This window comes from Pezoporus occidentalis, unplaced genomic scaffold (genome assembly GCF_034315485.1).
Source record: "Pezoporus occidentalis ecotype Australia unplaced genomic scaffold, CSIRO_AGI_Poc_V1 ctg59, whole genome shotgun sequence".
Taxonomy (NCBI): Eukaryota; Metazoa; Chordata; class Aves; order Psittaciformes; family Psittacidae; genus Pezoporus; species Pezoporus occidentalis.
In genome coordinates, this window is record NW_026915932.1 from 3,010,028 (window position 1) to 3,023,112 (window position 13,085).

The 13,085-nt window shown below is 45.9% G+C and overlaps 1 protein-coding gene across 1 annotated transcript; it reads right to left on the reverse strand.

Moving 5' to 3' along the window:
* Positions 1 to 1,518: 1,518 nt before the first annotated feature.
* CCDC195 (coiled-coil domain containing 195) lies at positions 1,519 to 8,792 on the reverse strand. Its single transcript, XM_062639023.1, has 3 exons — positions 7,392 to 8,792; positions 5,895 to 6,141; positions 1,519 to 2,964 (listed from the first exon to the last, which is right to left on the reverse strand). The coding sequence occupies exons 1-3, from the start codon at positions 7,753 to 7,755 to the stop codon at positions 2,832 to 2,834; spliced, it is 744 nt and encodes a 247-aa protein (XP_062495007.1). The 5' UTR covers positions 7,756 to 8,792; the 3' UTR covers positions 1,519 to 2,831.
* Positions 8,793 to 13,085: the final 4,293 nt, after the last annotated feature.

The window sequence follows — 13,085 nt, forward strand, 5'->3', positions numbered from 1 at the left end:
CACAGTACAGCTGTGCAGCAACATTCTGGGAGAGTGCAGTTTTACAAATGGCAGGATTGCTTTATTTACTTATTTATAAGGATTTTTCTATCTAAGCACTGTTCATTGTTTTGGCAAGGGTGAGATCTACTGTAGGTTGAAGATGCATCTCAGGATTATTAAAGTGAGTATTGAGATTTCAAACATTTAACTGTGTGCTACTCTCAGGCACACAGCATCTAAATTTCACCACCATCTTTACTGGCATTTGCTACAGAAATATAAAGCCCCTTAGGCCCAGGCACAAGTGTGACACAGGAGTGTACATCTCTCAGTGGCCACTGCTAATGCAGGAGGGAACCTCTTGCTGTCTCAGCTGCTCTTGCAGTCCCATGCCTGCATGGCTGAATACCACTGACCACCTCTCCTAAAGGAAGAATTTCCGATCGGAAATTGTTCAACAAGACTGGCCATCAATGACTAGGGTCTAGTATATATTCCAGGCTTGATATAGATATATTCCAGTGTGGTTTTAGGTAAAAATGCAGAGCTCCTCTGAACTTGTATGGATCCTCTTGGGAAGAAGAAAAATACCATGGCTTGTTGCCTGCACCTCTCTGTCCAGATTTTAACATCTGCTTTGCTTATACCTGCTCTTTCTGCACTGAACAATCTATGAATGTTTTATATTGGAATGTTTTAATAGGCATTAAGTGCTCCATGGTAAGTGACTTCATGCTGTGCTGTGGTAAAACTGATGTGCTCAGTGGTTTCCCTGTGACCTCTGCTACAAACTGGTTCTTCTGGAGGTGCAGAGCTAGGTCAAATCTGCACAACTGCTTTTAAAAATTAATGTACCTGTGCATCATCTTGTCTTCTTAAATCTGTGGGCACTGCTAAAGACTGCAAAAATATCATTAAACAATAAATCTTTCCATTAATATGCTGACTGACATTTGTCTATGACTACTTTGATTCCTTTCCCCCTTTTACCTTCCACTTTTTCTGTTCTTTTTCCCTACAAGTATACAAAAGTTCAAGACCATTATACCTCTAATGTATGTCCAGTGAGCTTAATTTCTTGACCATACACAAAGTTACATGTATTTGTGTGACACCAGAATCAGCAGCCCACTGACATTGTCATAAGCTTACCAATATTCAATCTTACTGTCAGTGATCTATCTACATTGAATTGATACAAAAAGGGTGGAAGAAAAGAATTCCCACTGCTGCTTCATGGAACTGAGGCTTAGAAAAGTTAAAAGTTGAGACTTCTGAAAGCTGTCTAAAGCATATGGATTCCCAAATCCTGTTAAATTTGGTGTTCAAACATGAATATTCAAGAGCCCAGGCACTTTAAACGTGTAGTGGCCAGATTTTCAAAGTTTATAGTTACTTTGCTAAGTGAAATCAGCTGGATTTAGGTACTTAACTGAACGCACATCCAGTGTCTAGCTTCTGACAATGAAGCTTTCTTTAAAACATTTAAACAGTTGCTTCTTGTAAATGCCTTTTAAAATGAGCTGTTCAGTAAGTTTTACTGAACAAATGGTAACCTCCTTTGCTAGCAGTCTGATTCATTACTTTTGACGTTACAATGCAGCCCTCTGTGGACCCAAGCTGAACATAAAAATCCACAAACAAAATATCATTGAAATTGGAATTATTACTTCAGTGGTGAGAATATACTGAATTTGTACCTGACTATATAAAACATGGTGAATTGCAAAAGGAAATAAACATCACAGAGTTGTATACAAGTATGCAACATCATGGAAAATCCAGAAGGGATTTTTTACCACCAGGTCTTTGCTTTCACTTTTGAAAGTTCAAGTGTGGAAGTAGATAATGAGGTGAAAGTCTTCCTTAAAGTTATTGGTGCAAACATCCACTGTTCATGCATCCTCTGTACAATATTTAATCATCATGCTGCCCGTGCGTTAAGAAATAGCACTGTGCAGTATTTTGATTCCATGAATACTAGTGATAAAAATAAACACGTGGGACACCTTTTTTACTCACATGAACAGAACTAACAAGAAATCCTCATTTTTTACAAGCTGTTTGTAGTCCTCTCTCGCATTTACTTTGCACCTATTTCCTGATTTCCTGCTAATGATTTTAGATCCAAACTGTGCTGAGACAATCCATTCCTGAAAAATTCTGACATTCACGGTTCTCCATATTTTGCCTTTGTGTTCAAACATGAGTCTTTAGTGTCTGTCTGGATGAACACACCAGAAACGAATTTATAGTCAGCTTTTTATACTGATCAGCGCTTACTCTCCCCTGCACTCCCTTAGAGGTGAAACCTAAATGGACATGAACAGTCATTGCCAAGCTTTGCAGAAATTCAGAGTAACATTAACTGACTCTCAAACATCTTCTTTGCTGCGTTAGTACTGTGAAGTTTTATGTAGATAGAAAACCTCACAGGCTCTTTAATAGCTGTTATTTAGTCATTCGCATCAAAATACCTTCCTAGGAAGGGAATCAGCAAACACAAGTGGTGACATTTTTTCCACTTTTTGTGACAAATACATGAAAACCAGCTTCAACACACTAGTTAAAGCAGTCTTAAGGTAAGGGATCCTCGGTACATGTTGTGAAGCAGCTTTGTGGAGGTGCCTTTACTATCATGTGGCTTCATCATGGTGTATGGGCTTCCAGATGGCTTTGTCGTGGCTTCCATTTCCATGCTAAACATCAGGCCAGTGACCCGAAACACAAGCTGGGTGGTTCTCTGCAGGCATCCTGCCAAGCGTTTTGCAGGAGAGGAGCCCGACACACAGCTATCATTTAAGGCCAATTTATCTTGAGGATCAATGGGCCTTTAAAAATTCATCAGCTTACATATCCTTTTCAGCGATGGTGGTTAGCTGTTTTGTGCTCTGATTTTGTGGGCTTTTGAGGGAATCTTGCTTTTCAGAATATGATGACATATCCATTGGTAAAAGGAAAGTAACAGCCTTGATTTTTCCCCTAGAGAAAAATGAGAAAGCATTATGAGGAGTACAGATGTATAAAATGTGCAAAGAGAGTGAAAAAATACCAAACAAACAAAACCCAAACACAACAGCAAGAAGGTGGTAAATGTTTTCAGCACTTACATGTTGTATGGAGGCAGGATTTCATGCTGCTCACATGGTCTCACAAGGGACCGAGCACAGTGTTGTCTGCCTATCTGTTCATCTGCTGGAAGCATCTGCTTTTTACCTTTGAGCCTCACATCTCTCCATCAGCGCCCGACCCGTATGTACAAAGCTACCTGCATACAGACGCCTCAGAGTGCACAAGCACCCAGATGGACCCAGAAGGTCCTTCAGTGGCCTTATAGAATCACAGAATCAACTAGCTTGGATCCTGTAATTCTACAGTAAAGCCACTGAAGATGTTTATATGCATTAGTACCTACATACTGCAAAAGGTTTTCAAGCAGTGAGAGCCCGCACAGTAAATTACATCAGCTGTGAAAACATGCTCCTTTGCGTGTCCCAAGCCTGCTTGGTTTGGCAAGTTAATGGGTTGGGTTTTGCAGAACTTTGGTTTTCATTCTGACTGCCCTCTGCGATTGCTGTCAGCTCACACAGGCCCTAGAGGAGCATGAGAAAGGAAAATCATGAAACTATTTATTGGTGGTTACTGGGAGGTGTTCTGCAGGGCAGAGGACTTCCAAGGTTTCCTTACCCCTTCTCACCTGCCAATTAGACCTGTTCCACTGGAAGATGAAACCATCAAGCCTGAACACCACAATAGTTTGTACCAAAGATGCCTTGTACCTTTTGTAATTTTACTAAAATAGCCCTGAAAACTATTCTCAGCCTCTCTTATTCCCCCCAAGGTATTCAGATATTTAGACTCCCTGTTCTTCTTTTAATTTACCAAAGAAGTGGGAATTGCATGGTATAAATAATTCTTTAGCATGAATGAAAATGCAGTAGACATGCAAATCAGTGATGATTTGTTAGCAGTGCTGTTATTTTATTACTTAGATGCAACTGCACTCTAAATAAACCCAAGATGATGCTTCTACAGAGTTAATTTTAAAGCAAAAATATTCAGCTTTACATATAGGATTATAGCTTTGGAGCCGAATGTGAGTAAACTGCAATAAGCAAGGAATACAAAAAACTGATATGCACCAGCAAGCTGGGAAGCAAAAATGTCATTACTAAAAAAAAATAGGCTTAATTAGCTCGCTGAACTCATTGTCACAAATTATCTTACTAGTTAAAAGCTTACTAAGATCGATGCCTGTGTTTGACCTTTGTGTATGTAATAGAAACATTCACCATTATGAGCAGAAAAGATATTGAACTCTCTTTGATATAAGAAACACAAAGCTTCGTGCTTCAGGGTATCACCCAGTCTGCTGAGAGGGTTAGGTAAGAAGCTCTTTCCGTAGCCGTTTCTTCTCCTAAAGCAGCCAACACTGAGTGGGCATGAGCCACAATATCACACTCAGTGCTGTTCAGACCTAACAAGGCAGCTTTAAAGATAGAGATAAAATAATCAGCACCATTCCTGTCGCCGCTGGGTAACCAGTGCTTTTAAACCTGTAGGTCCCAAGGCATTAGTTGTAATAGATCTATGTTGTTATTTTGAAAGCTCTGTCCCCTAATGAGAAAGCAGCAGCATTTGCTGTTGCTGTCCCTGCTCCTGCATGCTGACCCTGTGTTTCCTGACACATGCTTTCCAAGTGAGCTGGCTTCAGGGCAGACCTCTCAGAAACATTTATGTGCGCTGGGAGTCTCAAGTTTCCCTGAGCCCAGTGGAGCATATGCTGAAATCCAGAGTTACAGGGTCATGGTGCTTTTGAAAACGATATGAGTTCCCTTCCAGGGACTCAGTTTAGGTGTTTAAATGCTGTAAAACATCTCCCTCTCAAACACCTTTACAAGAAAACCTAGGTGACTATGAAAACTTGACCTCATTGTCCCATCTAGCCTCTCAGCAAGGAGCTGGGCTCCTAATTGGAATTGAGAGGGGCTGTGCACTGGTCTGCTCTGAGGACACATTGCTGCGTGCGGGTGCTACAGAATAAAACCTGACATGATGTGCCATGTGGATGGGTATGTCAGCCCAGGCAGCACAACCTGCCACAGCCACGCAGACCCAAGGAGAGGCCGCTGGAGCCCTGCCCTGGGACATACATGGGGCAGTCAGACCCATGGGCTTTTCCCTGTTCAAACACACACCTTTGTGTTGGATTCTTTTTCTTCCGAGCACAGCACGATTAGCACTAAACCCAGCAATCCACGCAGATCCCAGGGTGTGTCTATCAGCACCAGGAAACGACCAGGGCTATCATGTGTCACAGTCTCATTATTAGTGCTCCTACCTTTGATTGTTGCCCTGTGCTGGAAAGCTTCTCATCAGTGAGCAGAGACACTCCGGGCTTGTCCAGCAGCCATTTCACTTAATTTAGAAGCTGTCCTGAGAATATATCTCTCAAGGCTGAATGCATTAACTTGTAATGCTTCAATTACAGTGGAAATATGATACGGTACATCTAAATCCATAAGCCACATTAATCACACTTTCAAAAGTGTAGTTCAGAGTTCCTTGATATGTCCGCACTTTTTGCTCGAAGTTTAAAAATCCCTTTCAAGCTTAGCTTGTCAGAACAACACATCAATCTGCAAAGCTCTTCCTGGCTTTAATAGAGAGATTTCAACCCCCTTCTCTCCCCCCTCAGCCTCTCCTTTCTAGTAAATTTACACTGCTAAACCTGGCAATCTTCATGCATTGCAAAGAAAAGAAGGACAACTTACCCAAAAGGCGTCTCACATCTGCCCCATGCCCATATACATTTGAACAAAGATTTAACTGACAACAAACTAAACCCCAAAGCAACATCCATAGATGTTATTAGGTGGAACCTGCAACCAGCCCAGGCAAACTGAACCTACCTGCACTTACAGACGTGCTCCTGGCACAGTTTCATTTTGCTGGAATGACTGTGGGAGAGACAGTTTGCTGCTGTCTTTCCAAGCCCTTTCTCCTCTCCCCTGGAGAGCTGTGCTGCAGCAGGAGGGGCTGGTGGCACATTTGAGAGCCCACTGCTTGGAGGTGTCTTGCTGAGACAGTGAGCCCTCGTGCTGGCAGGAGCAGGTGCTGGTGGTGCAGTGGAGTAGCGCCGCACGGTCATGGTGGTATCTGAGTAGTAGAGACAAAAGCAGAGTTAGGAACAACAATAACTATGAAAATTCAGATATCCTCGATGTATTTTTAATCACTTTCTTTTGGCTCAAAGAAGTTTTTGTATGTGGGGAGGCTGACAGGCAGAAAGATCAAGCAGCCCCTTTGGATCCCACCCTTGCCCCTAAAAGTCAGCTGGAGAGGAAATGCCACGAGGTTGGAAAGCACTGCACATCTTTCATGTGTGATGGAAGACCAGTCAACTGCTCCCAAGCTGAGACATCCATAGCCACCAGCAGCCCCAGTTTAAGAGGCCCAGTGTTAGTAACCTGAGGACTGGGCTCAGTGGGCTTGTCAGTGGGCATTACTTGATTGCAGCACCCATCTAGCTGTACTGTTCAGCCTCTCATCTCATTCATTTTCATGGACTTGTCTCTGCCAAAAGTTGTGGGAGCTTTTCTCCACGGCCCGGACCTCTCTAGGAGGATGGTTCAGGGCTCAGGCTAGGTCACCCTCCAGACCTATGGAGCACATGGACTGTAACAGCAGCTGCAACTCATAACACACACCACACTAATGCCAAGAAGTTGTGTTAGTGAAGCAGCTTTTCCACTGGACTGGACAAGACAGACATCAGACAAGGAGGCAACCGCCTGACGCTGCCAATAACCACATCCAATTCTAGATAACTACTTCTCACACCAAACAACATTTTGTTCCAACTCCTGCTTCATTAAATCCTCCCAAGTCCCAACCAGCCTTCTGTAACTGAGGAATATTTCCATTTTTTCCCTCTGATAAAACTGTGAAGAGAGTGTACTCCTGTATGTTGGCTCTCCTTCAGCCAAAACCGACTGCATTATCTGCAAAACCAAAGTGCACATCTGGCATGATGTATGCCATCTGTGTCTGTTGCTATTTGTAGAGTTTTTATCACCTTTTGCTAAGGCAAGAAGGGTTACAGCATGATTACAACTGCTGGTCCTTTTCTGTCTGAACAGGCAGGGGACAGGCATAGGAAAGATAGTGCATGCCCATGAAAACTCAAAGCAGTAAGTAAAATTCTGCTTAACAAAGACAAGCTGAATTCCTTTAGCTGAACTCTGCTGGAGCAGCCACAAAATACTCTGCTAAGCTCAGCCTGGGAGATGCAGGTATCCCACTAAACAGGTCACAGAATGAGACACCCAGTTAAAATGATTTTGAGTATGGGCACTGAGCGAGTCCTGGGCTCTTCCGTCAGGTTAACTAGACATACAGCTAGTGGCTGTCTCCCATTCCCTGCAGACACGTAACAGCTGGGCTGGGACATACTGCACAGGCAGCATTTGTGTGTGCCGTGGACAGCCCTGGCTTTTCAGTACCTCTCTGCTCCTTTGGTGCTGGAGCAGGACCAGCCACGACGCTTTCATGCAGGGATGCTGGAGAGCCACCTGGTCTTTCCCCATCATCACCGGTGAGACTCCTCACGTTGCTGTTCCCACCTCCTCCTGCTGCCTCTCTCTTCGGTGGCTCAGCTCTCTGCCCACAGACCCGCAGCTCTCCCCTCAGGGCCCTGTTTTCCCTCTCCAGCTTGTTGATTTGGGAACGCATCTTGCAGATGACCTGCAGGAGGTGCGCGTTTCCCTCCATGGTCCTACACTACACAGCAAGGCTTCCCACAGAGAAGCTCCTAAACTGGAGGCAGGTGGATCCTGCCCTTAAAAGCCTCCGGACGATGAGTCCCTCCCTGCATGCAGGGCTCCAGCCAGCTCCCACCACCAGAAGGGCTGCACTGAGTTGTCAAGTTACTAAAAGAGAGCCCATGATTTATTCATTCAGAGTCTCATTTTTCAGAGCAGGGCTGGCTCTTACACACTGCACAAATCGCTGTCAACACAATATCACTGCTTCACCCTGGCCCCTTGTTTACCTCCAGCTCTGGTTTTCTCTGAAAGGACCAAGGAGGACAGAACCCATTTCCTTTGGCTTACCTGTAAAGGTCAGCGATCTCCTCTGTGGCACAGAGGGAGTGGTTGCCCTTTGCCGGGCAGCAATTCATCTCTCCCTTAACGCTGGGTGTACTACTCATTTTCAGTCTGCTCATCTGGAAAATAATTAGCAATTTCTCAAAGGAAAACTACATTTCCAGATGAAAGCTGATATGGTGCAAGAGCCCTGCTATTAACGAAGTAAGCCAACAGCTCCTGCGGACAAGCAGGTAAAATAAAGCTGTCCTGAAAAGCTACAGCAGAGCCCACTGCTCCTTCCCTGGTGCCAGGAGAGGCTTGCTGGAATGGCATGCCTGCACTCCATTGTGTAAGGAGAGACAGACTGGGCATGAATCTTGTATTAGAAGAGGAAACACAATCCCCTGTGCTGCTTTCATCTCCTAGCCCTAAAGCAAGCTTTCTGCTGGCAGTAAAATGCAAATCTCTATGGAACTTCATAGACTTATAGAATGGTTAGGGTTGGAAAGGACCTTAAGATCATCTAGTTCCAACCATCCCCTCATCCTTCCCACTCCCTTCCCAACTTGCTTCAAAATCCCAAACTGAGAATGCCAGAAAACAGCAGGAAAATAATTTTAATAGATCTTTTGCCTAGAGACCATTTGCTCTCCTGTAGCTGAAGAGTGACTCAGGAATGCCTGGGAAAAAGAAGACCTTTTGCTGCGCACTTTGCCGCTGGAAGCTGGGGGAAGAAGGGAAGTTGGTGTGAGACGTTCGGAGCGAGAGATGACTCAGGTTTGTTTTTTTCCAGAGGGTGTCAGAGGCGGGTTAGATGTGAGGAAACAATCGGGTCTGCAAGGAGGTGCTGCCACCGAGCAGCTGCTGCAAAGTTGGGCAGAAACTGCTGGAATTGAGAGAAAAACAGGGATGCACAGGCAAGGGGGCTTTGCCCTCATGCATGTTCCTGTGTGGATGGCGCTGTCTTCTGAGGAGCAGCATCCTCAAAAGCTCTTCATAAAGGTGAAGTGGTTCCTTGTAGCTCCTGCTGTGCTCACTCCCCCCTCTTACACAGAAGCAACACGCCATGCCTAGCAAGGGCAGGTAGGGCTTCCTGTGAGACCTGCAGGAATACGCAGCTATGCTGATTTTTCCAGTGACAGAGGCACAAGGCAGGGGACCAGAAGCCATGGGAGTCACAGGTAGCCCTGTTGTCACCTCCCAGGAGATTCTCCAGAGGCCTCTGCACAATTCAGGCTGCATACAGAGAGGTGAAACGGATTTGAGTTTTCAGGCTGCAAACAAAGCCCAGCATCCATCATCTCCTGTAAATCACAGTGAGGGGAAGAGCACAGCAGGTCCTGCTGTATTCCCCTGCAGGCTGCAGGGTTGGCGGCAATCTGGGCTTGATGTGCTGGCATTCATCTTGGCAAAGCTCCTGGCAGGTCCTGGCTGTCCTCCCTTCAGCCCATCCAGATTGCATCAACAGAAAGCTTCAACTTATGCTGAATTGCCCCTTCCACGCCAGAGGTGCACATTGCTGAGGGTATAACAACATACAAATGGGAAGGATCGGGCACTTCTGCTCTGGAGTCATCCAAGGACTGCAAACATAGCAGCAGACCTTCAGAGTTGGTTTCAGATTCATGCTTCTGATTCTCCAACAAGTGGATCAGGTATTGGAGCAGTGACAGCACTCACGTGTAATTACAATATTGCTGCTGATCCTGCAGCTGGCAGGTTTGGATGGGCAGTAGACATTTGCCAGCTCAGCAATTAGAGTACCCTGGCTGCAACTGAAGACATCTGCTCCTCTGATCCTATGCCCACTGCTCCACTGGAACCAGGCAGGAGCAGGGACAGACCTTGTGTTGTACCAGAGACTTCTGAGGAAATGACATTTATCTTGTAAGTGCTGCTCCTGGTGTGATTCCTGCCCAGGACTGATGGGCAGGGGGCAGACAAGTCAGGGGTTTTGGATGATGAAAACCTGACAAAGGTACATTCACCACTGGGCTGGTCAGCAAGGTAAGCAGACAGAGCTCCATTCACACAACCCTGTATTTGTAAGTTCAGTATGGTCCAAAGCATGTGCCAAGACAGACCCATGGTGCCACCAGCCTGGGGCAGGGCTGGGCAGCTCCCAGGTGCTGCTGCTCTGTGTGTCACGAGTGGGAAACACAGTGGCCCTATGTTCAGTGCTCCTTCCTGCACATATTACCGACACCTATTGCTGTGCAGGTTTTGCTGTGAAACAGTTCAACTTATAGTCATTTAAGAGAAAGGACAGAGATTCTCACACCTGAACTGCTTCAGCACCTTGTGCTTGGTAGGACATGGATCTGGGTAAATTATATTCCCCTTCAGTCACATCCAAACATCTCCACAAATAAAAATAACCCAAAAGAGAGGTGGAGTTTCTGGCAGCTGCTGGCTCAAGCAGCCCCACAGCAGCACCTGTACGTGACTGCTGGAGCATGTGCTGTGTCTCTCTGAGCTGTATGAACTGCATACCAAGTAGTGTAGTAACAGAGAACCAGTGAACAAAACAGAATCCGCGCGGATCAGCTTCATCCGAAATCAGGAGGTGCTTAGCTCTTCATTCTGCCACTACCTGATATTCTGCAGCTCCCTGCCTGGCACGGTGACATGAGTTGCTCATGCGTGTGTGCAGCTGCTGCAGGGGGTCCCTGGGGAAGGGCTGAGTGGAGAAGGTACATTGTGAAACTGGCTGTCAGCAGAAAATGGCACCTGCACTGCTAGCGTGGCTGCTGGAACATTTTTCTAGCTGCTTCACCAGCCAAATCTGCTCTGCTGCTCCCTTGAACGTTACAGAGATAAACCCCCCACAGGACTCACTGCTACTCCAGTAAAACAAAACCCTTAGAGTGTTTTTTAGATCACAACATTTTGTCCTTGAAACCTAAGCATGTGGATGCTTTCTATGACACACTGCAGTGGAAGCTGTCATGCCTCCCAGTGGCACAGGAGCCCCTATGCACAAAGATGTGCTGCGTATCCTCTCTGGAGCTAAACCCAACCTGCAGAGCACAAGTACCAGGCTCCAGCTTGCCACAGACATACACATACACAGTGCTGTAACATCCACACCCTGCACTAGCATAGCAGGGGCTGCAACCCTGAGCTGAGCCCCCCACTTCCCACCAGATGTGCTGGTCAGAGCAGGGCTGGGCTGCCACAGGTTTCATGAGGATATGGAAGCAGAGGATCAAGACTGAAAGACTCTTTCTATTGCTACTTAGCAATAAACAAACACCCATCCTTTGTGCCTGGCATCACACTCCTCCTAACCCATAGGCTTCCATCCTTGTGACACTGCCCTCCTCTGATGCATCTCCTCTGCGGCACCGTCACCCCTACCTGCCATGAGGCACCACATCACGCCATTGCCCTGGCACACCGGTGACAGCACTGTGCAAGAACATCACTGTGCCCCGAGTCCTTGCTTGATTTCTGACTTTGACGTATGTTTTATGCTTCACTGGGGAGCAATAGAGCCTAAATCTTTTCTGAATCTGTCTGTACAAATTAAAGGGATAAAAAGAATATTTCAGTGGATTTAAAAATGAATAACGCATGCTTTTCATCATTCTGCTCCTGTACATCTGGAGGGGCTGAATAGATTTAATGCCAAAATTTGACTCCAGGTTGGTATTCTCCTTGTTTAATTCTCAGTAGCTGCCCCATTTTAGTCAAGAAGTAAATTTGTATTTTTCAACATTTTCCATTTTTATATTTCCCCTTACACTCTTCTCAACATTTAGACCTTTAGACAAGTAAATTATCCCTATGCTTTACTTGGGCAGTCCTATGCTTGAGGCTTAGCAGGAGGTTTGAGATTGATGCTCTACTCAAATACATTTTCTTCCAAGCGCTTGAACAGCAGCTTGGACGTGGTAGGACGTGCAACATGGTCGACTTGGCCCTTGCTCGCTTGAGCCTGGCATGCCAACAGCCAGGCTCAAGCGACATCAGTGTCCCAGAGGTGCTGCTCTGCCAGGCCAGCGTGCATCTTGCTCTGAAAGAGTTTCATCTGCAAACACTCAGCCATGCAAAGAAATGCATCCTGCTTGTAATGGATATGACAGAGAAGATTTTGCAGCACAAATAAAAAATGTTCTAATAACTGGACAAAAGAGCACAGCCTCTGAAGTTTGCTGATTTCTTGTATTAAACACCTTCAATACCATTTCCTAACATACCCTGGCCATGCACTCCTGAGGAAAAGTGCTGCTCTCAGTCCCATCTCCCCATCCTGCGTGCCCACACCTGAAAGACACAAACCCATAAGGCCATCGCTCCTTCCTTAGGCCAGCCTGGGCTCCTCACCAGAGCTGAGCTTCCACAGAGAGGACAGGTACCAATCTCTGCAGCCTCAGGCCATCACTGCAGCAATCACCTAATTAGTCACCGGCTAAATGCATTGTGGGGCTGTTTGGAGTGCCCCCAGTTTTAGCTCCCCCTCCTCTCACCAGACCGTGAACAGCAACTGGTGCGTGTCACTTCTGCGGAAAGCTGTTTGTCTGAGCGAGCAGCAGCTTCCCACCAGAATGAAGATTACCCAGTGGGTTGGCAGGGTGAGCTGAGAATGCGATTGCAATGCTCGCCCCTTGACACTGAAGAGGGGAGAAGTGCAGCAGCAAACCAAGTGGGACACGCATGGGGACACAGGCAGGGCCAGCAGTGTCTGCAGGGGAAGGGGGTATCAGACCCTGTGGAAACGTTCACCAGCCTCATGTGTAGCTGGGTGTGAGGGAATATAAAGCCGGCTGCTTTTTAAGCTTGGATGAAATCTTGCCTTACACTCATGACTAATTAAACGCTCCCTTTTAACCACACCAGAGCGGTGACTTCTGCTTACACTGGGTGCAGAGACAGTTGTGGGGAGAGAGCTCCACAACCTCCCAGAAAGAAAACAAGACAGCAAAAATCAGTTAGTATTTAAAGCATTCTCAGGTTTCACAATCTAATTAGGTAATGCTGGTGCAAAGAAAGTTATTTGATCAGTCTATT